Genomic DNA, 25398 nt, shown 5'->3' with positions numbered 1-25398 from the left:
AACAACTTAAGAATGTACATTCTTCTCATCAGCACATGGAACATTCACCAGGATAGACCACATGTTAGGTCACAAATAAAGACTCAACAAATTTTAAAATACTGAAGTCATTTCAAGTATCTTTTCAGACCACAACAGATTAAAACTGGAAATCAATAAGAAGTGATACTCTGGAAACTATACAAATACATGGAAATTCACAACAAGCTCCTTAATGACCTATGGGTCCAAGAAGAAATTCAATTGGAAATTTAAAAATTTCTTGAAACTAATGAAAATAAAAACACATCATATCAAAACCTATGGGATTCTATGCCTCTCAGTTTAAGTCATGAATGTTTATGAGAATAATTTGATGGAAGTGTCATGACCAAGGCCAAAAACTTTCATTTTTGAAATAGAGCAAAGTTGGATTAACCCCCAGAGGCAATACAATGTTTCCTCTGGGTCTTATGGAATAACCTTATATGTTAATACTTTTATAAGTCAGAGTCAAGACAAAGTGAAAACGAACAAAAATTAGAGTGCAGGTAAATGAGCAAGATGGCCCTTCACCCCCAGAGAGTCTCCCTTTACACTCAGTGGTCTGAGATAATGAAGCACCTCCTTCTTTGGGACAAAAAAGTCCCAACCATCTGAAGTTATATTTGTAGTAATATATTACAAAGTTAATAGATTTTTCTCTTTGGAGACATTGGCTTAAAACTTTGTGGTCTGAGTATTATTGCATTTTCTCCTCTTTGTAAGGGTGCACTTACTGACCAAGCGCCAAGCTCGTGTGTGTAGCTGCCTCACAATCATCTAAGGGCTTCCTGTCTTTGGGTGCACTTCAAGCACACGACAATGAATGGGACTCACCAACCCAATGAGGCCAAAATCTCATTTCACTTCCAATAAGCTAGGAAAAGTTAACTTAGCATAAGTAATTTAGGGCGAAGAGTGGAAAAAGGCAGATATTGAAAAATAATTCATCTAACATGAGTGCTAACATTTCTGAGTATGCACACTCCCTTTCTTCTGAGCAGATCTACTTTCTTTTGAGGTGAAGATAAAGTAATCAGTGCACTGTTATTTGGTGTTTCTCTAAGGAATGCTTCTGCATCAGGAACACATGTCTATACTGTACGCTTTACGTTGATAGCTGTGGCCTCTGCTCTCTAAATGGACAAGATAAAAGAGTTCATTTCCTTATATTTAGTGTGTTACTAAAGTATGCATTGTTTTATCAGGAATGACTCACCAAAGTAGAACTACTTAATTCCTTCTAAATGATTTTGCACTTTGAAATTTTGGAATTATGCCTTAATTCATAACAAGTGGCCGTGGTGAATGGTTGTTGTAGTGATGCCTCATTTCCCCATCTCAGCCAGCAGACACTCATTTTTCAAAACACTGGACTTCCATTTCTTTTAAATATACACCATTTATGAAACAGCCACCCCCATTGCTGCCTTGATAACCATTTGGAATAGCAGCATCATTTATGCTGGCAATATCATTGCTCTGGGTCAGGTTGCAAAAGGGCCAAAGAAAACTTCTTGTCATCTAATTCTCAAATTCTAAAGGGAAGTGAACTTTAGGTTATAAATGCTTCAAGCTAGCTCTCTCTTTTTCTAAAAAAGGGAAAATGAAATCTTCAGTTTGTGGTTTGGAATTTTTGGCATGGATATTTATAAAGTGACCCCGTATGAATCACCATAATAACACTTAACACATGGAAAGTATGTACTTGACCAGGTGGACGTATAAATTGGGCACTCTTCTAGAACAATCAGTTTCTCTTTTGTAATAGTAAAATACATAACAGCTTTACTTTTGATGTTATATTCTATGTCTGTTTTAATTTGGTTCCTCTGTCGGTGCATTTACAAAAAATGGCTACTAATCATATTCTCAGGTTTTAGTATTATTGAGACCATCTTTTTCAGCTATTATATTTAAGTAATTCCATTACAAGCTTTAAGAATGGGTGCGCCCTTATACACAGCTATTAAGAGGACATTTGGAATATGGAAAATATCTTTACCATCTGAGGACATTGACATGGATATGAATGAATGTGATGTGTAAATGTATGTTATTTTTTGTCAATATTTCTCTAATGACTAGTAAGATTGAGCATCTTGTCATATGTTTGGTGGCATATAAATTTATTTTTCTGTGAATTTATGTATTTATTTTGCTGTGATAACCTCTTTATAGCCTTTGCCTATTTTTTTCAAGTTGGTTGCATTATTTTTTATTCATTTTAAGTCCACTTTAGATATCATGGATGTCGACCCTTTTTGTTATGCTATGTAGTATTCCAAATGTGTTCTGCTCAACAACTATGTTTTTTACATTTTATCTACTCAGCAACCATATTTTAACAAATATGTCCTACTCAATAACTATTTTTCTTAATTTATTAATTGCTTAGTTTGTTGACCTTGTCTTTAGCTGAACAAATTTTTTAAATTTTTATGTACTTCTACTTGTCAGTCTTTTTCTTAATGGCTTCTAGGTTTAACATCATGTTTCTAAAATCTTTCTCCACCAAATTCCTTTGCATTTCTTTAGGTCTTCTTTTCTTTCTTGCCTTTCATAAAGTTTTACAGGTGGCTTTTTTTTTCATAAAATTCTGGTAAATTTCTTTCTTTTAATTTTTAGGTATAGAAATTAAGATTATAAAATATAATTATCTATATCATATTAGAGAACTTTGAATTTTTTAAATATTATTATTCTTAATCTGCATAGTAGGAATCCACTTCTTCCCCAAAGGGATGTACAACTGGTCCAACTCCACCACGAAACAGGTGATTTCTTCCCTCACATATTTGAACTGCCACCTTTGCAATATACTAAATTCCAATACAGTCCTCGTTTTATTCCACTAATTTGTTATTCCTTCACTGAAACTGTACTGTTTTCATCATTGTGCTATGGAGCATGGTTGAGATCTGATAAAGGGCATTTCTCCCTTTGTTTTTTATTTATTTTTGTTTCCTGGCTTTCTTAGACCCCACTTTCTTACTCACCTTCCATATTTAATTGTCATGTGGATTTTCAAATCTATCTGTTTCTCTAAGGACCACTGATACTTAACTCAGTCTTTATAATTCGTTGTTTAGATTAATGAAATTTTGCAACCACATAGACTGGTTTTCCTTCTTTAGTTTTGCCCACTTTAATTCAACCTCTAAACTTTCTTCATCAGAAGTCTGATTATTTCAAGGCCTCGTGTAATTTTTTATAATAGCTTTATTGAAATGTAATATACATACTATACAATTCTCTCAAGTGTACAGTTTTTTAAATATATTTGCAAAGTTGTGAAACCACTGCCACAATCAATTTTAGAACATCTTCATCACCCCCAAAAGAAACTCCATACCCTTTGGATATCAGTCCCTGACGCCACCATCTGCCCTGTCCCTTTCCCTCCCAGATCTAGGCAACAACGAATGTACTTTCTGTCTTTATAGGTTTGCCTATTCTGGACATTTCATATATGTGGAATCATATAATATGTGTTGTTTTGTGACTGGCTTCTTTCACATAGCATGATGTTTTAAAAGCTCATCATTCTGTAGCATTCCTTTTTATGGCCAAATAATGTGCCATTATATGAATATTCCACATTTTGTTTATATATTCATCAGTCGATGAACATTTAGGTTGTTTCCACCTTTTGTCTATTATGAATAATACTGCTGTGAACCTCATACAAATATTAAAATGACTTTGTTACAATATAATAAAAAATTCTATGAGGAATTGGTTGCAACTGCATTAAGTTTATAGATTAATTTAGGGGAGTTTGCAGTTTTTTACAAAATTGAGTATTTCCATCCAGGAAAATTGTTGTGGGGTATTGTTGTTTGTTTGGGAGTTTTTTTCATTTTTTTGCACATAATTAGGCCTTGTTTATTACCTTCCATAAAGTTTTATTGTTTTCTTCACAAAATTCTGGTGCATTTCTTTTTTGTAATCTCTATTCACTTTATGTTTTGCCATTTTGAATTGAATTTTTAAATAAAAATTTCTACTTGGTGGTGGAAACATAAAGAAAAGCTGTTCATTTCTGTAGTTTACCTCGCATCTAATTACCTTGAAAATCACTCATTAGTTCTCACGGTTTCAGTTGATTTTTTTTTTTTTTATCTTACAGATAATTATATATTCTCTAAATGCTCAAAACTTATTTCTTCCTTTGCAATACTTATATTCCCAATTTCCTTTTATATTTTCTAATTTCGTTGGCTAGGGCCTCCAGAATAATGATAAATTATAGTAGCTATGGGCATACATCTTTTTCCCTATCAACTTTAATAGTTTTTTAATTTGTTTATTTATTAATATTATTATTTTTTACATGCTAAGACATTGTTGCAGAGCAGTTGGGAGGGAGAGGGGGAGAGGAAGGGGTAGGGAAACAGAGTGGGAGGAGGAGGAAGAGGGGATGCGGTCAAGGCCCATGGCACCCCCCTCATTCTGGCATGGGAAACCAGGGATCTTCCAGTGGCCGTTCAGTCATTGCTGGGCTGGATGCAGATGTCAGAAGAGTGTGGCTGAAGCCCTCAGCTCCCCACCTCCTGGGCTCGGCAGCCCAGACTGTTTCCAGTGGCAGCCTGGTGGTCATCGCTGGGCTGGGTGTTGTCATTGTTGGGGGAAGTGGCTGAGGCCCTCCGTGGATCTCTCCTGCTCTTCCCCTGAGCTCTAACGGCCCTAGCTTGGCTGTCATTGCTTTTTAATAGTTGTATATTGGTTGATTTGTGGGGGAGAGAGGATGATACTGGGTACCCATCTATTCCACCACCTTGACCAGAAATCCTTTAATTTTTTAATTGCAAGCATGTTACAGTCAAAATTAAATAAATTTAATAAAGAAAAATCACTCTCATCCATATGAAGACAAACTTTAAAAGCTACAAACTTTTTAAAAATTACTAAAATTAAATTGTTTGTATATGTATAGATAGAGTAAGGAAGAAAATATACCAGACTTCTGCGAGGAGGTCTTTTAGCGAAATTCTGGAGCAGGAACAGGGGCAAAAGGGAGTCCCACTTTCTGCTTTGTACACTTCTGTATAGCTTGGCTTTTTGCAAAATGCATTTTCTACTTTTATAGTTTTACAGTGCATCTTGGAGTAAATCCAAAGAGTATAAAATGTGTAAAGACTTACCTTTACATATTAAGATTCATGGATGTGTGCATTTTTAATGATTAATATTTAAGTTTTATTCACTAAGTTCAGTCACAACTATATCAGGCAGCTAAAAATTAGATAGATAGGTAGGTACGTAGGTAGATGATAGATGAAGAAGGAAGGAAGGAAGGTTGGTAAATGGATAGACAGAAATACAGATATAGAAATAGATACAGATATAGATATAGATCCTCCTGCTGTTACTAGAGAGTCCAAAAACAAAAAGATGGCAACAGGAAAGAAACAGGTACAAAGGAAAATCTTATAAAATACACCAGTCAGAATTCTAGGGCAGGACAATTACTATTATCTCCCTCCCTCGGATGCCTAGGAAAACTTGAATTGGGGAATTATTTCATGGTTGAAGAGCATTTTAATTTCTCTGTAATGTCACCTGTTAGTGATTTCCTGTTGAAAGTTCTTCCTTCTGTGACATCACGGGGGAGTTTAGCAATCATAGGAGGGCATCTATATTATTTGCCCCAGTATTTAGGGCACTGCATAAATGACAGTAGTACTACTTTTTATTACTGCCTGCATTTTGGAATATGACTAAATGCACTTCTTCCATTTTCTTTTCCAGGATCTCCAATGAACATTCACCCAAACTCCAGATCCGGAGTCACAGTTACCTGAGGGCAGTAAGTGAAGTCTCCATCAACCGAAGCCTGGACAGCCTTGACCCTGCAGGCTTGCTCACATCACCGAAGTTCCGCTCCAGGAACGAGAGCTACATGCGAGCCATGAGCACCATCAGCCAGGTGAGCGCCGTCACATCAGCAGTGGCCATGAGCTGTTAACCCCAGGAGGATTAGCGAAAACTGAGAGCGCACGAGTGGAGAGCCAGTTGCTCCCCAAGTAGACCACTGATGAATCAGACAGGGAGTCCAGTCAAATGCCAGTGTACAGCCGCAGCAAGTACCTGCTATCAGTGGTCTACCAGGAGGGGTGGGACCCTCTGCAGGTGAAGAAAGAAGGAGGGGTTCTGTAGAAATGCATCAGCAGTCAGTCGGCACCAGCAAATCCGTCAGTAAGGAGTTGATGGATGAGGCTCCAGTTGTAAAGATGTTTGAAGGGTAGGAGCATAGGATGGATGGCACTGGCAAAACCAAGACAATGTCTAATCATGAAAGTACTAAAGTATTAAGCATGTCATCGAGACAGGGACCCAGGCACAGGAAGCAAGATAGGATCTATTTACCTCATCTAGGTCCTAGACAAATATTGCATCTTGGAAATGAAATAGAATCCCACTTTTAGAACTGGTACACAGGACTGGGAATGAAGACTCAAGAAGGCTGGCTGAATGCTATATTCAAAATATTCAAATAAAACTCTGCAGTCTCTCCCATCGAGTCTCAAGAGAGTATCTGAGAAGGCTGAGCTCCTAAGCTCAGGGGCAGAGAGAGCCTGGAACTCTTTGAGGAACTGACCTGGCATCTTTCAGGAGCCAATAGCAGAGCAGAAGTGCCTTGGGGGCTTCCTCTGGGAGGACATAAAGAAGGGTGTATTTTGAAATGACGTTAGAGACTGGATTTAAATTTATATCATAATTTTAAAAAATAAGTACAATGCCATTAATTTAGCTAACATTTATTGAGTAAAACACTGGGCCAAATTCTGCAAGTTATTCAATGATGAGTGATATATGTATCACTGCCCCCAGAGGTTTACAGTCTAATGGAGGGCATGCAAGAAGCATAAAAGTTCTATCACAAACATTATTTACTTGAACATCACAAAACCACTCTGAGGTAGGTGAGTATTTTAGTTTATTTCTGTTGCTTCTAACAAAATACACAGAACTGGGTATTTTATAAAGAAAACAAAATTTATTGCTTATAGTTTCTGAGGCTGGGAAGTCCAAAGTCCACAGAACACAGCTCGGGAAGGTCTTAGTGGTGGCAATAGTGTGGCAGGGTATCACATTGTGAAATGGTGGAGCACAGACAGCAAGAGGGAGACTAACCTCCTCATTCACTGTCTTTTTAAAGCCCTCAGAACTACACCATGACTGCCATTTTTAATCCATTCACTACATCATGGTCCTGCAATCTCATCACCTCTCAAGACCTCACCTTTAAATTACCATAATAGGATTTCCCACCCTCTTAACACTGTCACGGTGGGGGTCAGGTTTCAGGGGGACACTTAATCCAATGCAGAGGGCAAGAATGAACAGTAAGAGCCACCTTTTGTTAGGCACTTACTGGGTCAGGCACTGTGCTAATTGCTTTATATTTTCTTAATTTAGTCCTTATAAACACCCTGTAAGATATGTAAGTAATAAGATGTTAAATGGGACTTTCCCTGTTGATGGAGTTTGGATGTGTTGTCCCCTCCAAAACTCATGCGGAAATTTGATCTCCAATGTGGCAGTGTTGGAAACTGATTGAGTCATGGGGGTGGATCCCTCATGAATGGATTAATGCTCTCCCTGGAGGAGGGGGGATTAATGAGTGAGTTCTCACTCTATTAGTTCCCGCGAGAGCTCGTTGCTTAAAAAGACCCTGGCACCTTCTCTGTCTCTCTTGCTTCCTCTCTCTTGCTTCCTCTCTCTTGCTTCCTCTCTCGCCATGTGATCTGCTTGTACCTGCCGGCTGCCTGCCGCTTTTCCACCATGAGTAGAAGCAGCCTGAGGCCCATGCCAGATGCAGCTGTCCCAGAATCGTAACCCACAAAAAACCTCTGTTCTTTATAAATTACCCAGTCTCAGGTATTTCTGTTATAGCAACACAAAATGGACTAAAACACCTGTGGTCACAAAACAGTCAACAAGATCACAAAGCTAAGAATAAAATTATGTTAAGTACCCAGAATTCTAAAGAGAGAGTGTCTAGGAATGGGGTCCAGAAATATGCTTTTAACAAATATTCCAAGTGGTTCTAATAATGTAGTATTTGATCTGAACTTTCAGAAATGCTAGCCTAAAGTATATTCAAGGAATACTGAATGCTCTAGTTTGGTTGGAGCTTAGGACACTGGTAGAGGCAGCATTGGGATATTCACTGTGATTGTCCTGCAGATTATTTTTATGAATGGCCTTTGCATGCTGAGCCCAGGAAACTGTACACTATTCATTAGGAATGGGATTAAGTAAAGATTAATTAAAACTTCAGCTTTTAAGCAGGCAAGGGATATGATCAGAATTTTGATGTAGGATAATTAATCTGGTAACAAGGTAGGTGGGAACGAGAGGCTGAAGCAGAGAGGCTAGTCTGGAAGACATTGTAATCATCAAAGTGACAATGCTGTTGGTAGGGGCACTGATGCTGATGGCAGTGATGGTGGTAGTGACAGTGGTGGTGGTGATGTGGTGGTCACAGTGATGGTGGTGGTCATGGTGGTGGTAATGGTAGTGATGGTTACAGTGGTGGTGGTGACAGTGACAGTGGGGTGGTAATGGTAGTAGTGACAGTGGTGGTGGTGGTGGTGGTGGTGGTGATGGTGATGGTCGCAGTGATGGTAGTGGTGGTGACGATGGGGGTGACGATGGTAGCAGTGATGGTGGTGATGATGGTGGTGGTGATGGGGGTGATGGTGGTGGTGGTGATGGGGTGATGATGGTGTGGGGTGGTGATGGTGATTGGGTGGTGGCAGTGGCAGTGACAATGGAGGTGATCGTAGCAGTGATGGTGGTGGTGGTGGTGGGATGTGGTGGTTGTAGTGACATTGGTGATGGAGGTGGTGGTAGTGATGGTAATAGTGGTGATGGTGGTGATGATGGTAAAGGAGTGATGGTGGTGATGGTGGTAGTGACGGTATTGGTGATGGTGGTCTTGGTGGTGGGTGGTGGTGATGGTCACAATGGTTACAGTGATGGTGGTGATGGCAGTGGTGGTGACGGGGGATGGTGATGGTGATTGTGGTGGTGGTGATGGTTGTGATGGTTACAGTGGGGATGGTGACAGTGACAGTGGTAGTAGTAATGGTGGTGGTGATGGAGGTGGTGGTAGTAGTGCTGGTGTGGATGAAATGAATAATGTATTTGAGAAAAAACTGATGAAATTATAGGCTGATCACTGAAGACTGTCAGAATGAGACCCTGAAATAGGACAAAGTGAGACCCATTGTTCTCACTTTGTCCCCGCCATCAAAATAGAGCTCCCTTCTCTAAATGGAATCTTAAAGAGCAAAGTCAGGGGCCGCAGCCAGGCCCCGAGGGCAGAGCGGGGAAGGAGCTGGGGAAAGCTGGCATGTGGGATTCCAATTCTGACCCATCCTGCATTTCTTTACTTTAAAGAAATCTCTGAGAGCATGCGTGCCTATTCACGCCAGTCAGTGCTTATCCAATGTGACGCACTATCCCAACTCTCAGAAAAATAGTGGAGCCTCATTTTAGTATACTCTGGACTTGCTTTGTCCTTTCTTTTTCACAATAAATAATATAATATTTAAAACATCTTGAAGCATATTTTTATTCTACACAGCCGGATGATCACATAGTCTCTAGGAATTGTAAAATAGTCTATAAATCCAGCTGTCATACATGCAGAATACATCAGTGGGTTTAAAAACTTAGTGAAAAAATATTTACACACATTTGTGACTTTCATAACCTTAACAGGTTTAAAACAAGGAAACATGTCATTTTCCCCAGCAGGACATTTTGCCTATGCAGCTGACTGCTTTTAGTCCCTATGCTGAAGGTCTGACCTTCCTTGGGACAACATCACTTTCCAATGACAGCTTAGTAAGGTATCAACAAATCACCACCCAGGCAAATGAGATCCTCAGTGCTCTGTCAGGTCAACCACTGCAAATCCATGTTATAATGACTTGGCCTTAGGTAAGATACTGAAAGAATGGCCATCCTAAATGGATTCCTAATGGTACCTCATTTTTCTAGCTCTATATTCAATTTTCAAGTAGCACAGTATCTTTAAGGATAATTTTATATTTCCTAATACAGTTGCAACATTGTCATTATTCAAAGGAGTACAGTTTTCTCTTCAAAGCATTACTGCCATGTACTCGAAACTTTTCACAAAGGGGTTGCCTTTTCTGATATTAGCTGGTCTCTGGAATAGATCATTAGTAGAAGCTACAACATTAAGTGCATTCTATCCTAGTCTCCTTTTAAACCTGACATATTACTCATCAGAAACTCTTAGAAAGATCAAAGTAAAATTTTGTACAGCAAGAAATTATTCTAGAATAACTGAATTGTTTGTTTGTTTCAATCTTTCAAAACCCATAGAAATAAAAGACCCCTACTTAGATGACAGAGAAAAACCGAGCATCTTTTCGTATGTTTATTCTTTCTGTATATATTTACTATCTATACATCTAGTAAAAATGGGGCTTTTTAAAGTAATCCTTGAGAAGAAAGAATTATAGAAAGTCAAATATTTTTTAAATATTTCATGTAATAACTATGATTTCCAAATTAATTTATGTCTTAATTTATTTCAAGTCCAAATCCTAAGTATTTTCATCTGGAATGGCAAACTAGGAGCCCATAAACATGTCTGGCAACATGTTAGGTTTCTACATTATTTTTAAAAATTAATGTAACTAGGCAGCTGGTGTGCTCAGTGGAACACAAACAGCTTAGCTGTGACTTTGACTTAGGCTGTCCCCTCACTGTGTGTGTGCATATGTGTATATACTCACGTACAGATAGACAGAGAGAGACAGAGACAGAGACAGAGAAATGGAAACACAGATGAATTAAGTGTCTGTGGGTAACAGCTAGTCAGTGACAGAACCTAGAAAGTGCAAGTTACTTCAACACCTGCCGTTACTGGTGGCAATAATATTTCTAATAATAGTAGTATTAGCTATGGAAATGATAACAATAGAATAGTTACCATTTACTGGTCACCTGATACATGCAAGCAGCTTTGCATATTATCTCGTTAATTTCACATCAACTCTGTAAGAAAGATCATTTTTTAATTTACAATACTCAGTCTCAAAGAGTTGGAAGTAACTTGTCTATCTCATTCTTCCCACTACACTGTCTCACAAAATAATATCCACTATTTATGAAGTGTCTGCCATGAGTCTAAAAATGAAATATGCATTTTTTACATTATTTTATTTTTATCCTTAAAGCACGCCTGTGAGGTAGTATTATTGTACTCATTTTACAGATGAGGAAAGTGAAGCTCAAATAATTCAAATGAATTGTCCACTATATTGTTGAAAGAGCATTAAACTCTTCCTTCATCCCATATAAAAATGAATCCAACTGGATTTAAAATCTAAGCAGTAACACAAAATAACAAAAAATGGTAAAATAAAATTTAGGCAAAAATGTGTATGGTATTATGATGAGAATTATTACTTACAATAAAACAAGAATTCTGTAAAACATAAAGTAAAAGATTAACATCTATTCTAAATAAAATTAAATATTTCTGTGTGGCAAAGACATCATATAGTTAAAATACAATTGGTGAGGGGAGTATTTAAATGCATTAAGAAAAACGGTTAATGTTTCAGTTGCTTAAAGTGTTCCTACCAATTTGTAAGAAAAGATAAACGGCTCAAAAGAATCTTGGACAAAGCTAATGAATTAGTAATCAATGAAAAAGAAATACAAAAGGCAATCAGTATAGGAACATGTGTTCATACATACAAGAAGGCTGGCAAATGCAAATCTAAACCACACAATATCATTTTTAACTCATCAGAGTGGCAAAAATGGCTCATATTCAGTTCTGGTAACCATGCTGAGAAACATACTCTGTCTTACTTGCTGATTGTAGTGTAAATTGCTATTATTTTAGAAAGTAAGTTAGTAAAATCTACAAAGAGGTAAAAATACACTAAGAAAAACAGAAGCTCAAACAGAGGGAAATTTTTAGAATCAAAAAGAAAAGAGGAGATAGAAAGGATTCAAGAGAAATGAATATCAAAGGTAGTCAAGGGAAATTGAATCTATAGATAATAGAAGTCCCAGAAGAAGAAAATCAAAGAAAAGGAACAGAACAAATAATAAAAGCAATAATTTATTTTTAAAAATAACTTTCCTGGAATTAAAAGATGATTTGAAACCACATATTGGAATACAAAAAGAATATACCATGTACCTGAGAAATTGACCTAGCAATCAACACTGGAACATAGTGTCGTAAGACTGAAGGACTTTAAAGAATTTTTTTAAAAAAAACAACTTTGGATGTCTAGTCAAGAAGTGTGAGTGACTTTAAAAAGAATAAAAATTAAATTATCAGCAGACTCCAACAACAATAGTTTATGCCAGAAGGAAAGGGAGTAACATTTTAATATACAAAACTGAAGAAAAAAATTGTGAACCAGAGATTTTTATATCCTGAAAATCTGGCTTTCAGATATAAAAGGATGAACACTTATTGTTTCCATGAGCTGATCCTGAGGAATTTACTTAACAATGAGCTTTAGACAACCAAAATGACCGGACATAACAACTATTAGCAAACCATAAATATATAGTTATTTGTAGAACTAAGACTAAATGAGGGTTCGGAGAGGAGAAACCAGATAGGCTTTTATGCTATGACAATGTAAATATAGCACGACTATTTTACACTGAGAGAAGAATGGAGGAAGCACATGCAATATAAAATTGTTAACTATTTTCAATTATTGTATATAGTATTAGTATTGTTATTCTGAGGTTGTTGTGGAATGAGGCAAATGAACAATTGTACAATATTCCAATTTCATCATCTCCTGTGTCCTTGAGAACCAAGATCTTTAGTATGGAATAGAGATATAATTATAATGTAGAAGAGGTTACATAAAAGCCTTGTAAGTCTGCATTTGAATTGGATCTATTCATATGTTAGTTCTGCCCACTGAAAAGGCCTAGGAACAATGATTAATCCAGTAGCGATGATGATAAATCTCCCTAGTACCTAGACTGTGTTCTTATAATACCACTTCCTACTAAAAGAAGAAAGGAAAGAGCTTATTATGGAAAACAGTGTGGAAGTTTCTTAAACAACGACAGGTAGAACTGCAGTACAATCCAACAATCTCACTGCTGGATGTGTACCCAAAGGAATGGAAATCATCATGTCAAAGGGACACCTGCAGTTCTATGTTTATTGCAGCTCTATTTACAATATACAAGAGTTGGAACCAACCTAAATATCCATTGGTGGATGACTGGATAAGGAAAATGTGGTATGTATACACAATGAAATACTACTCAGCCATAAAAAAGAATGAAATTCTGCCATTCACAGCAACACGGATGAGCTTGGAGAAAATTATGTCAAGTGAAATAAGTCAGGCACAGAAAGAGAAATACCTCATGTCCTCATTCATAAGTGGGAGCTAAAAGAAAGAAAGAAAGATACAGCAATCACAATAATTTGTTGAACTTTCAAAAGGAGAGAACAGAACTGAGGCCACTAGACATGGGAAGGGGGGAGGGGGAGTTAGCAAGAAATTGGTAAAGAGCCACAAAAAATGATTACCTTGTTTAATGTTGAATATACTAATTAACCTGATTTGAACGTCACATATTGTACATAGGTATTGATATTAGATGCTGTACCCCACATACATGTACAATCAACTAGGTTTCAGTAAAAAAAAAAAATTTTAAAAACAGAAGAAGAAAGGGATTTTGAGAAATATACTAGTTCCAGGGCTGAGTGAGGAAGGTATAAGATAAGTTTGAAATATCTTGTCATACCAGCTATCAAGGAAGTTGTCAAAGCTACTAGTTTCATGTCAAAAGGACTCAGGAGCCAACCTCAGAGGCTCCCACTGGCCAAAGATGGGACAAATTTGAGTTCACTAAGAATAACAAAGTGGATTAAAAACCATCAAATATGTTTAAATCTATGAGTTCATTTTTATATTTTTAAAAATTAATTGATCACCTTTGGAAGATAAAAGGAAACAAATCTATTATCTCGAAAATTATAAACAAAAGGGGGAGCGGAGATCAGGCATTTATTCTGCCATTCCCATATGAACTAAACCATTAAGTAACCAAGTAATATGAGAGGATATTCCAACTAGTAATTGTAAAAGTAATGTTAGAATTAGAACATTGCCATTTTGCAATCCCCGATGAGTTAACAGACCTAGGCACGGAGCATAAATGACTTCTAACAACATAAAAAGAGAGATAACTCAGACATAATGTGCCTCCTGATTAAAAAAAAAAAAAAAAAAAAAGCCACATGACTTCTAGTCTTGCCAAAAGGATTGAACCTGAGTCCGATCAAGTCTGTGAATCCAGCTTACAATTTTCAGAAAATACAGAAGAGAGAGGCACATGCTAAACTCCACTGTAAGTGTGAAATCAGCAAAATACGGATTGCGGCAAGCTCTATGGGTCAAACGACTCTGATTCAGCCTGGCCTGTTAGCTCCCTTAGGAGAGCGTTGTGCTAGTAACACCAATGTCAAGGGTTCAGAATCCTGGACTGGCCAGCCACCAAAAAAAAAAAAAAAAAGACCCAGATTCTTCAATAGATACATTGTAATAAAAAGAAATGTATATTAAAGGTGAACTAAAAGATGTATCAGATTTTGAAAATGGGTAAGACTAAACTGTTGGGTCCAGGATCTACACTTGGGTAAAAAAAACAGAGAAATGAAAGAAGAGATTGCACTAAAACTCAGGTTATTAGTTACCTACTGTTTAAGGGAGGGTGGGGATTGTGATTCAATGGGGCATGGAGAAGGCTTCTGGGGTACCTGGAAAAGTTGTGTTTTGGACCTGGGTAGTGGTTCCAAGGGTGTTTGCCTTATGATTCATTAACTTATAAAGCTATTTTGTAAGGTTTTCTGTATCTGTGTATAATAAAAGGTTAAAAGAGAATGAAGAAGAATCCTATTACAAATATAAATTTAAGCTAGAGGGTTAAGTAAAAAACAAATGAACAAGTTGCAGACTTATACTTACTCTATAATTGAAGTTTTATCAAAAATAGGGGAAGGGGCATATTTACTCTCTAGAAAGATAGCCCTCAAAGTTTAATGGTGCTACCTTGACAGGTGTAGATGTTTTACTGTTTCTTAGTGACGTTTGGTATGTCGATGAAAAGGGAAAACTGAATAAATTATGTGTCCATATATGCACATTTACATATACATACATACATATATACTTTGCTTTTTACTTGGAAATCATTTCAAACTTACAAAAGAGTCTCCTGTATATACAAAGACTCCTGTCTACCCTTGACTCAGACTCGGGTTCATTGATGGTTAAGATTTTGGCTCACTTGTTCACTCTTTCTCTCTCTTGCTCCATTTGACAGTTAGTTGCAGATATCACATGCCTTTGCCTCTAAATGTATGTCTGTGTATTTCCTAAAAAACAAGTAGACATAATTTTTTAATATGGACACATACAGTTATTAGCCTTGAAAATGGGCAGGGATTTTAAATAGCTTTGATAAAGGATGCGCAAATACTATTTTAAACTGGAAGGAATTCTTATTAAGAAATGTATGTCTCTTTCCACTTATATGCCTTCAGGTAATTGGTCACTTTTATCTGAAGTTTAAAGTAATTAGCTATTACTGGAGCACAGCTTCAGATAACATAAAATGAAGAGACAGTCAAACATTGTAATAGTTTTTGGTAAACGTTCTAAACTTGACTGTAGTTTAATCTGTTAAATTTCTAATTACTCATGAATTTGGTATTAGGAAAAATAGAGATTAGAAGTCCTGAAAGATAACAGAAAATTGAAAAAGCTTCCAAATCTCTAGCAAGTCAGCTACAAAGTGAGAAATTGATTGGAGCCTCTAGTCAGGCCGTATTTTTTTCTTAAGTGTTGCTAAACCCATGGTGAGTTATACACAAAGGAATATAAATCAATAACAATTGATTTCTCAAAAAAAAAGAGGGCCTCATTTCAAAGATTTTTAAACACATTTATAAACAATTTGTGGACCATATCAGCTTTTTATAAAGAGGGGGGAAACCTGTAAATAGTTTGAAAATCTTCAAAGTGCTTTTCAAGATTTTGACATACCTGATTTTAGCCTATTTTTGTGCAGAATGTGGGTATCTTGCCAGAAAATATAGGGCATGTTTCCATACTTTGCACTAAATTAAGCCTCAGTCAGCACTGAAATTATTTGACAAACTAGTCACTTCAAAAGTCACAATAAAAATACTAGTTTCTAAAGTGTTTGTGCCAAAAGCAGTTACACTGAAATACATGGATTTTGACCAGGGACGGATAACATCGTCCTCCAAGTTCACCTTTATAAATAAGAATGATCACCTCAGCATGCACTGGAATGAGACTTCTCAGCTCCCCATTTCCTTGTATCCTGAAAAGAAAGCTCTTTTTCTCTAAAATGTAATGGATTGTTTGGAATGATAAGCTAGATGCCATTCAATTACAGTCTATAACGTAAAGGACATAAAATGCATTAGAAATTAATGTAATCGGACGCTGCTTTGTCCTGGGGGATTGAAGTTTGGCGATGCCTAAGGGAGAGGTGAAACCTCCACCGGGTGGAGATCTCACTGCCAGTGTCACAGCGCCCGTGTCTGCCCGCAGGTGAGCGAGATGGAGGTGAACGGGCAGTTCGAGTCCGTGTGCGAGTCGGTGTTCAGCGAGCTGGAGTCGCAGGCGGTGGAGGCGCTGGACCTGCCCGTGCCCGGCTGCTTCCGCATGCGGAGCCACAGCTACGTGCGGGCCATCGAGAAGGGCTGCTCCCAGGACGACGAGTGCGTGTCCCTGAGGTCGTCCTCCCCGCCACGCACCACCACCACCGTGAGGACCATCCAGAGCAGCACGGGTGAGTGACCCGGCCGTGCCCCCTGCCGGGGCTCTGTGCCGGTTAGGGCACAACTGTCCCGAAAGCCGTACCCTTGGTGTTATCACACACGGTTGCCGGTAACAACATACCACCCGTGTCCTGCAAAGCAAAGGCTTGAATTTCCTACCTGCCTCTATCCCCGCCTCGGGCCACAGCTACACACTCCTGCCCTCCCATCCCCATCTCTGGTATCTACAGGGGAAACGGCAACTATAGCACCATGAGGGAGGGACAGCCCAGCGGGAGGTCTTTCTAGACTCCCCGCACAGCATCCGAGGAGCCAGCAAACTGAGCCCAGCCGCCTCCAGCTCTCCATAATTAGGCTCAGACTTGGAGGGCTGTGACTCTAAATGAACCAACACCAGCTTACTGTGCATCACAAAATTGGAATTTTTTTTAATTCCAAGATAGACACAGAATGACTATCCCAAAAGACCTGATATATCACTAAAAGAAAATAAGGAGGAAGAAATAGATGACCTAGTGATATTGATTGAATATTTTAGGAGTTTTCTTTTATTATAACAGAAAACAGATTGATTTCATTGTTTTAAAACCTTCTGACTATTGTGTATAAATAGCACCTCCTTTTCCCTCTAAACCATGTCTAGGTTTATGTGATTAAACTCTATTTTTATCAGTAGATTTTAGGCACAGAAGAGCTTAACTAGTTTCCATGACACTGGAACTTGCATAGTAATATATAGCCTTGGGCTATGTATGACAATGTGTGCATATATATAATATTTGAGTTCCAAGAAGAAAATCTTCATCTTAACTAGGCTTAACTTTATGACTGAATCCAGCACAATTCCAATACAGAGTAGTTCTATAAGATCATCAAACCTAGAAATAAGATTAAATAATGATGAATAAATTAGAAAGAAAAGTCTGTGCCATAATATTGGATTATTCAATTTTAGTTCTAGGTGCATCACATGTTAATAATTATCATGCAGCCTAGAACTTTGCAGGCTTGAGAGTTCGTAAGTCCTCAAACCTGAGTTAAAATCCTCCTAACTAGAAATGTGGGATTGAGGTAGGAATTTTTCTGAAAAACCGTTATAGGTTACATAAAAGAAGTTCATTCTTGACCACTGCAAACTTAAGATCTCAGGATTAGAAAAAGAGATGTTTCTAGACATCTCAGTGGCTCAGCAGGGGTTTCCAGGGTTATGACCTTGACTGGCGATCTCTAGACCAGAGATAGCGGATGGACATATGTTCTTGCTTTCTAGGAAACAAGGGCAGCCACAGAGGAGATTAATAAATTAAACAAGATTGATTTATGAAGAGAAAAAAATATAATTTAAAATAAATCAACCATGGGCATATTTACATGTGTGTTTACATTCATAAAGTGTAGTTACATAGGTCTGCCCTGTGCCTCTAGCACATCACTGTCTTGTGGTGGTTCCCATTTTCACCACCCCCACGCCACACACAACCCTTGCCTTGTCTTGTCCATTCCTCTCTGTAACGAGCTCATGGCCTGCCAGCTGAAATCGCTCCTTAGATATACAAAATGCAGATCCTCGTGCAGACGTGCCAAGGTGGGCACTCAGGAGAACAGTCAGGAAGGAAAGGGCTGCTGGCCCACTCCTTCCCCCTCAGGGAGCAATGCTGTGGGTAAAGTGGAGACACACGCAGAATGGCTTTTCTCTGCTCATCTCTCCAAGTATTTTGTGTTTTTGTCATTGAGACAATTTCCTTATCTTTCTGCCCCAGTTCTTGTCCCATGCTCTTCACTCCAAACACCCACAGATCTGACCTTCCTAAGACCCTTCCAGAGACTGTGGAGGCTCCCAGACTTCAAAAAGTAGGGTTCCCAAAGAAAATAGGGCCACCCAGTTAAATGTGAATTTCAGGCAAATTAAAAATAATTTTGTAGTATAAGAATATCCCAAATATTGCATGGGAAATATTTGTACTACATAACTATCTGTAGTGTTGGTAATGTTTGCTAAAAATCCAACAAGCCTATCAGAGAAAGAGATGTGCAGGGCCTGGAAGTGTGTCCTGTGTTGTTCTGTTATAGGGCGGCATATCCAGGTTCTTGATCCATGAAAGATTTTTCTTTCATGGACCGGCAAAATGAAAGGCAGAAGAGGTAGAGAAATGGAACATCACGGGGCTTTATCACGAAGCCAAGGTACACACGAAGGTGCATGGGCGTTCCCCGACCTTCTCCGTCCTCTCTGTCCCACGTGCGAACTACCAATGGCCAAGCTCTGCGCCCTGCCCAACCTAGTGCGCCGGCTCTGGCCGATCCAGACTGAATACTTACGAGCAGCCTCCCTGGGGCGCGCCCCTACTCTGTCCTGCCTCGGTTCCGTTTAGAATCTAAGCTGAATCTGAGCGGCTCTAGCTACGTGGGAGAACACACACACCACGGACAAGCCAGGGAAAACTGCACAAGGTGCTTGCGTTCGCTGCTTCTTGGGCTCCATGAGTCTTGTCCTGAATACTGGGCCACCTGCACCTGCAGCTGTCTGGGAGGGAAGGCTCCAGGCTTGGCTGCCCCTGTGAAGATTTAGGAGTAGGAAGATGTGACTTGCCCTTGGGGGTGGTGAGACATAAAATGCCAGGGTTTTGCACAGGGCAGCTGTTGACTTCACCCTTAATTGCCAAAATAACATTATGATAAATGATCTTTACAGTCGTGTAAAGATTAAAAATTATGTAAAAGAATGTAAGTTTGAGCACTAAACCATTATAGTAGATTTTTAGTAAACCCATCAGATATTTAAGCGTGCAGCTTTAAGGGCTCCGGTTTCAACTTTCACAGTTTCTCTATGCCATATATATGTTCCTTTAAAAAAATCATTATTTTATGATACAGTAAGGTTCTATATCCTTCATTCTGCCCCGCCTTATTCACTCACCCTCCCCCCTTCTCTCACACACACAGTTTCTCTTTCCTTTTCTCCCTCAGATAATGTCAGTTCTGTCATATTATACTGGTTTCCTTCTTACGTTGAATCGAATACAGTTTCCTGTAGAAAATTCAGAAAAGTGATTTTCTCTCAGGACCTACTCAGTTTTGAAAGAATGCATTCATCTATGGAAATCAGAAAATGACTTGGCTCTAATTTTAACAATTTCCCATGTACACAGGTCAAATGCATATCTGGTGTAGTAGGAATTGCTGTAGATTTCTCCTTTTGCTTCTCTCCCTTTGCTCATTATTCTTGGATACTCACAGCAGATTCCATTTCTCCTAAACTTCCCTTTGTCCTGAAAAAAATTTTCATTTTTGTCAACTGCAGTTATTAGGTTTATAATTCTTTCCCACAACAAACCTCATTCTTAGTCCTTCATTTTTGTCAGCACATTTTAATTGTTCAGATTTTCAACAAAATATACTATTTAAGCCTTTCTCTTCCAGCGCTGTCCTTTATTCATATTGGCAAAATGAAATCAAGGACAAAAGTCCGCAGAAGAGTCTAATGCCACATGAGAGTCATGAAGGTGGGCTCGGCTCTAAATGACTGCAGGGACCTGTAGCTATTAGCAGGTGATCAAAGATGAACTGAGACATTTCAGCAAATCAGGGCAAATCAGGAACCAAGTTAAAGAGTGACATATGCTTCCTTTTATTTATTGACTTTTTGGCTTATCTAATTATGACAGAATCGTACAATTCTCTCAGCCTGAAATCTATACTGAGAGCAATTCAAGCACCCAGATCTCTCTCCATGCAATGGATTCAACAGTTTTTATATAAACTATCGTACCTGGGACTATTAGGTTAAGATTAGAGCTACTGTAGGAAATTAAAATGAAAAAATGGGGTGATTATCCTCGCTTTTGTGGGAAAATAGGCACCCTTGCCTCTGTTGTCTGAATATTTTAGGTGAAACTAGAATTAGGCACCTGAAATATACCCAGAACTTCACTTCAGAGTATTGAATTAAACCTGCCTCTTATGGAATATACCAATGCAATTATATGCATTTAAGAGTGTGTTTTCTTTTTGTTTCCTGTGCTGAACATTTTCTAGGACCTATGACAGGCATTTTACCACATTGTAGCGGGGCAGACTTGTATCTAGTGTTACCAGTAGCCTGAATAGGCAAAAAACATCATATAATAATCGTAAGTGGACGCACACCCGGAAAGATACAGACACACACTTGTATGGGGAAAACACCCAGAAAGGACACAGAATAAATCCTTTGCACTGGTTACCTAGCAAGTTGTAGATGTGGAGAGTCAGATGGAATGGAGAGAGGGAAATTTTTAAGATAAGAATTTATTGTTTTTTTATTATTTTAAAGCCAACGTAATACTTGAACAAAAATAATACTCTTTGACAGAAACAGGCAGACTATCATCATATATGATTCTCTGGTCTTTTAAGAAAATTCTTCACCTTGAAATTGCAAGATTTTCAAAGAAGCTTTATGTAGCAATAATGTAATTTTTATAAAGAGTTAGTAGGTTCATTTGCCACACTATTGCTCTTGAAGTTTGGACTATATGCTACAGTGTTTTCCTATTAGGAGTTGTACTGGTTGCCTGTCCTTCACTTAGCCCTCCAGGAAGGGGAGTAAGGGCCCAAGGTACAGCATCCTTCCTGGGACAGGAAGTCAACACAGTTTGCACTTGTGGGTGTGACCTGAGACCACAGTTAACAGCATATTTGCAGTTTGATTTTGCTAATAGGAGAGATCATATTTTCCCCTAAATAGAAACACACTTTTCCATATTCATACAGCACCACTCTCCCATACCTGGCAGCTTTGACACACTCAAGTCTTGTTTACCAAAACAAAGGCAGTTAGTCTTTTGATCACCTGAGGTCAGAGTTAACGCTCAGAGAGTCCTCCTGCAGGTTTGCGTCTTCATTCCCAGTCTGTCATCGCAGGCAGGAGACCACATCTAACCTACCTTCACACACCCTACACTCCAATCCCATACACCCTGCATCCTACCCACCCCTGACAAAAACCCGAAATACATAAGACTTTGACCAGAATAACATTAAGATAGTAATTTATATTTGCAGTACACATAGTAGGCATTCAATAATGGAGGAAGAAAGGAGAGAGAAGAAGCAGAAAAATACTTAAGCATTCCACAAGCTGCATAATCAAAAGATGACTAAATAATTAAGTTGACTTTCCTAGGGAAATTACATTGCTATTAAAACAAGTTGAATCATAAAATATTAGCATCAAAGAAACTTTTGCATTATCTTGTCCAGGAGTCTGCATACTACAGCCTAGGGGCCAAATCCAATCTGCAGCCTGCTTTTGTAAGTAAAGCTTTACTGGGACACAGTCACACCCATTTGCTTTCATACTGTCTGTGACTGCTTTCACTCTAAAGAGTTGAACAGTTGCTTCAGAGACTCTATTGCCCACAAAACCAAAACATTTATTATTTGGCTCTTTACAGAAGAAGTTTGCTGTGTCTGTCTAATCCACTGAACCCATTTTAAGTTAAGGAAACTAAAGCCCATAGTAGTGGTGGGTCTCTAGTTAGAGACAAAGTCACAACAAAAAACCCAGGACTCCCAGCAAACAGCCCTTTGCTCCTTTGGATCCCAGCTTTACAAATTAGTTATTGCATGATTATAAAGTTAATATGAACTTCAATTTCTTCATGTGTAAAATGTGATTATAAGGCTGTTTCTCTTACCAGCATTAATGACCATTTTTGGAGAATTCTTAGAGTTCAGAGAAAGCTCACTTCTTTTTGCCAGTCACTAAGTTAATTAATAGATTCTTTTTATAAAGCAATGAGGGAAAGTTTCAGAAGTCCAAGGGACAGATATCAATCAGAAGCTTTTGGAACAAAGCACCTTTCTTTTCTGTTCAAGATAAAAATCAAGTAATAAATAATCAAATACTGCCTGGACTGGTTCCTGGTCCTGCTGTTAATGTGGTTTCCTTCTTTGGATCTTTCCAAGTAGAACTGAAGATATCCACTTACCCCCACCCTCAGAGGTTCAGACAAAAAAAAAAGGCAAGGTTTGTGACACAACATACTCCTCTTGTGAGATAACTTGTCCAAGTCTGTTTTTACATCTGAGAAAACTGACAGTGATAACTTTCAGAAGACTTTGGTTATAATTTTTCCTTTCCTCTTTGGGGCACATGAGGTGGGTTTCCTCTATAGTCTAATATAAAGTCATAAAAATGCAAAAGTTCCATTAGACATAGAGCAAGATTTAAATCTGAAGATTACCATATGCTTCCATCTCCTCCAGTTGTGCTGAAGTATATAAATCACCTCTTGGGAACGGATCACCCAAGAGATGATTTTATATAAGGTGATTATAAGCCTTGGGGGGCCATGCTCTGCAGACGGCCAACAAACCCCCCTCGTCCATCCCAGGGGGTGTCCTGTGGCAAACACTGACCTTTAGAGTTGTGGAGCTGGAATGAGACAATGAATAAGAAAGCACTGTGTCAGTTACAAATTAGAATGCCTCTACCATGGCTTCAATTTTAAATCTCTCCATCTGGCTTAGTTTAATAATAATGATAATAGCTAACCTTTGAGTACTCACTTATTTGGCAAGCTTTATGAGCAGCTGCATAGATTATCTCATGTAATCCTAATGAACACTCCATGGAATGTATGTGATATTATTGTCTTCATAATACAGGGAAAAAAAATAGACTTAGAGAGTTTACGCAACTTGACACCAGTAGAACACCAGTAGATGGCAAAGGAAGCTTTCAGTGTGTTAATTGTTACACAATCATGGATTTGTTATTAAAATAAAATAATTAGCATGAATAAAGAAAAAGCCAAAATTTTATTTTACACATTTCTCATTTTGACATTATAACAGATTTAAAAGATCAAATATCCAATCCCTTGATCTAGTCATGGTGTTGTCAGATAGCACTGAATGGAAAAAAAGGAAGAATTTGTCCAACTCATGGGTAAACTAAACAAGTGGCAAAATCTGTTTTGTGGTGGATGAAATGGTCGGGGTCTCTGCCCTTGGGTTAAGTAAAAAATTCCTACGATAATTTAATCCTGATCTGACTGATATCTTGCTTGAGCTGTAAAGCAAAAGCATGGGCATTCATAACCCAGTTACAAAGGTCAATCAGAAAACACGAATTAGAAAGTCAGGCTCCTTCAATATGAATATTTATTATGGGAAATTTCTCAAAAAATTAATGAAGTGAAAACATGAGAACTAAAAATTCATTTTTTTACCCTTATGAGATCTCCATAGATACTGTTTTATAATGGAAGACGCTCTTATTTTTAAAAGGCTTTGTAGTCCAGAGTTATCTCATTCAATTCATATTGAACTTTAACAAATATAGCAAGTCACAACAATTGGAAACTGTACATGTAATTAATGCTGGCAATTGGATAACCCTACAAAGCCACGTTGGTAGCAACATTATTTAGCTCCAGGTGGTAAATCCAGAACCTGAAGTTTTATATTTCTGACTATTACTCCTGCCATTGACTTTCTGTCATGCTTTTAGGGCAAACCTTTACTGTTGCCAAGTGTCTTTGATTAAAAACAGAGAATATCAAAATGAATAGTACCATGATTTTACTATATTGACATTTAAAACATTCTTATTTTATTTTAATGACAAATCAGTGATTGTGTAAGTATTAACACACTGAAAGCTTCCTTTGCCATCTATTGGTGTTCTACTGACATGCAAATTCCACCAATATAGAAAAGAATTTTTGTTTACCTTTTTCTTCCAATTATCAGTATTGAGAAAACTAATTCTAATAACTTCTAATTTAAGTTACAGAAGAAAATAACTAGCCTTAAGTTATCTCTAAATATATGACAAACTATCAAAGTTTAATGTTTTTTATCCCTAGACTATTCCTTGGTTTCAAGGGAATACATAATATTATTGAAACTAATATTGTTTAACCAGTTGCATGCTTTAGAGATGTATCCCTGACAAGAGGTATCAGATCTGATCAAGACAGAAGCTCATCCTGAATTTCTGGGTAGGACTGTCATACTATCTGTCTTCAAGGTCAATCTTGAATTTCTTTTTCGTCTGACATTCTATTACATATTTTCCCCCACAATGAAATTTTAAAGTTTAATAAAATCAGTGAGAGAAGTTGTTGAAGGGCTTGAATGAAGTAGGAGGAAGGGACAGCATGAAACAACATGATTGGATTTGGATTTTGAGACCATCTTAACAACAGAGAATGAATAAGAAGAGGACCAGAGGATATAGAGGCTATTAAGAGATGATGAAAACTTGGACAGGGTTAATAATGAATAAAGCACCTTTACTCTTTGGATCTGACTAAAGAAATCTATAATCAAATTGACACTTTTGGACGCTGACAACGGAGGCACCCAGGCAGGCAGGAGAACAGGCCAGCCACCTACCCAGACCCTCACCCTGCCTGTGCAGAAGGCAGAACTCTGCACATCGCAGCACTGCCATAAGGCTTCACACAGCATCCTCAGAGGTGGTCTACAACAGCCACGTCCACAGCTAA

General features: G+C 38.0%; 1 protein-coding gene across 14 annotated transcripts in view; it reads left to right on the top strand.

Moving 5' to 3' along the window:
- Window positions 1-25398, top strand: part of DLGAP1 (DLG associated protein 1) — a 309572-nt gene that overhangs the window by 120493 nt on the left and 163681 nt on the right. For all 14 annotated transcript variants that reach the window (XM_063076525.1, XM_063076524.1, XM_063076537.1 and 11 more), the window contains 2 exons: window positions 5776-5953; window positions 16668-16908. In XM_063076525.1, the coding sequence (XP_062932595.1) occupies window positions 5776-5953; window positions 16668-16908 (419 nt within the window). The remainder of the gene's footprint in view (window positions 1-5775; window positions 5954-16667; window positions 16909-25398) is intronic.

Source organism: Cynocephalus volans, chromosome 13 (genome assembly GCF_027409185.1).
Source record: "Cynocephalus volans isolate mCynVol1 chromosome 13, mCynVol1.pri, whole genome shotgun sequence".
In the NCBI taxonomy this organism is placed as follows: Eukaryota; Metazoa; Chordata; class Mammalia; order Dermoptera; family Cynocephalidae; genus Cynocephalus; species Cynocephalus volans.
Note: the sequence above shows the minus strand (reverse complement) of the source record. Positions and strands in the feature narration are given on the sequence as shown.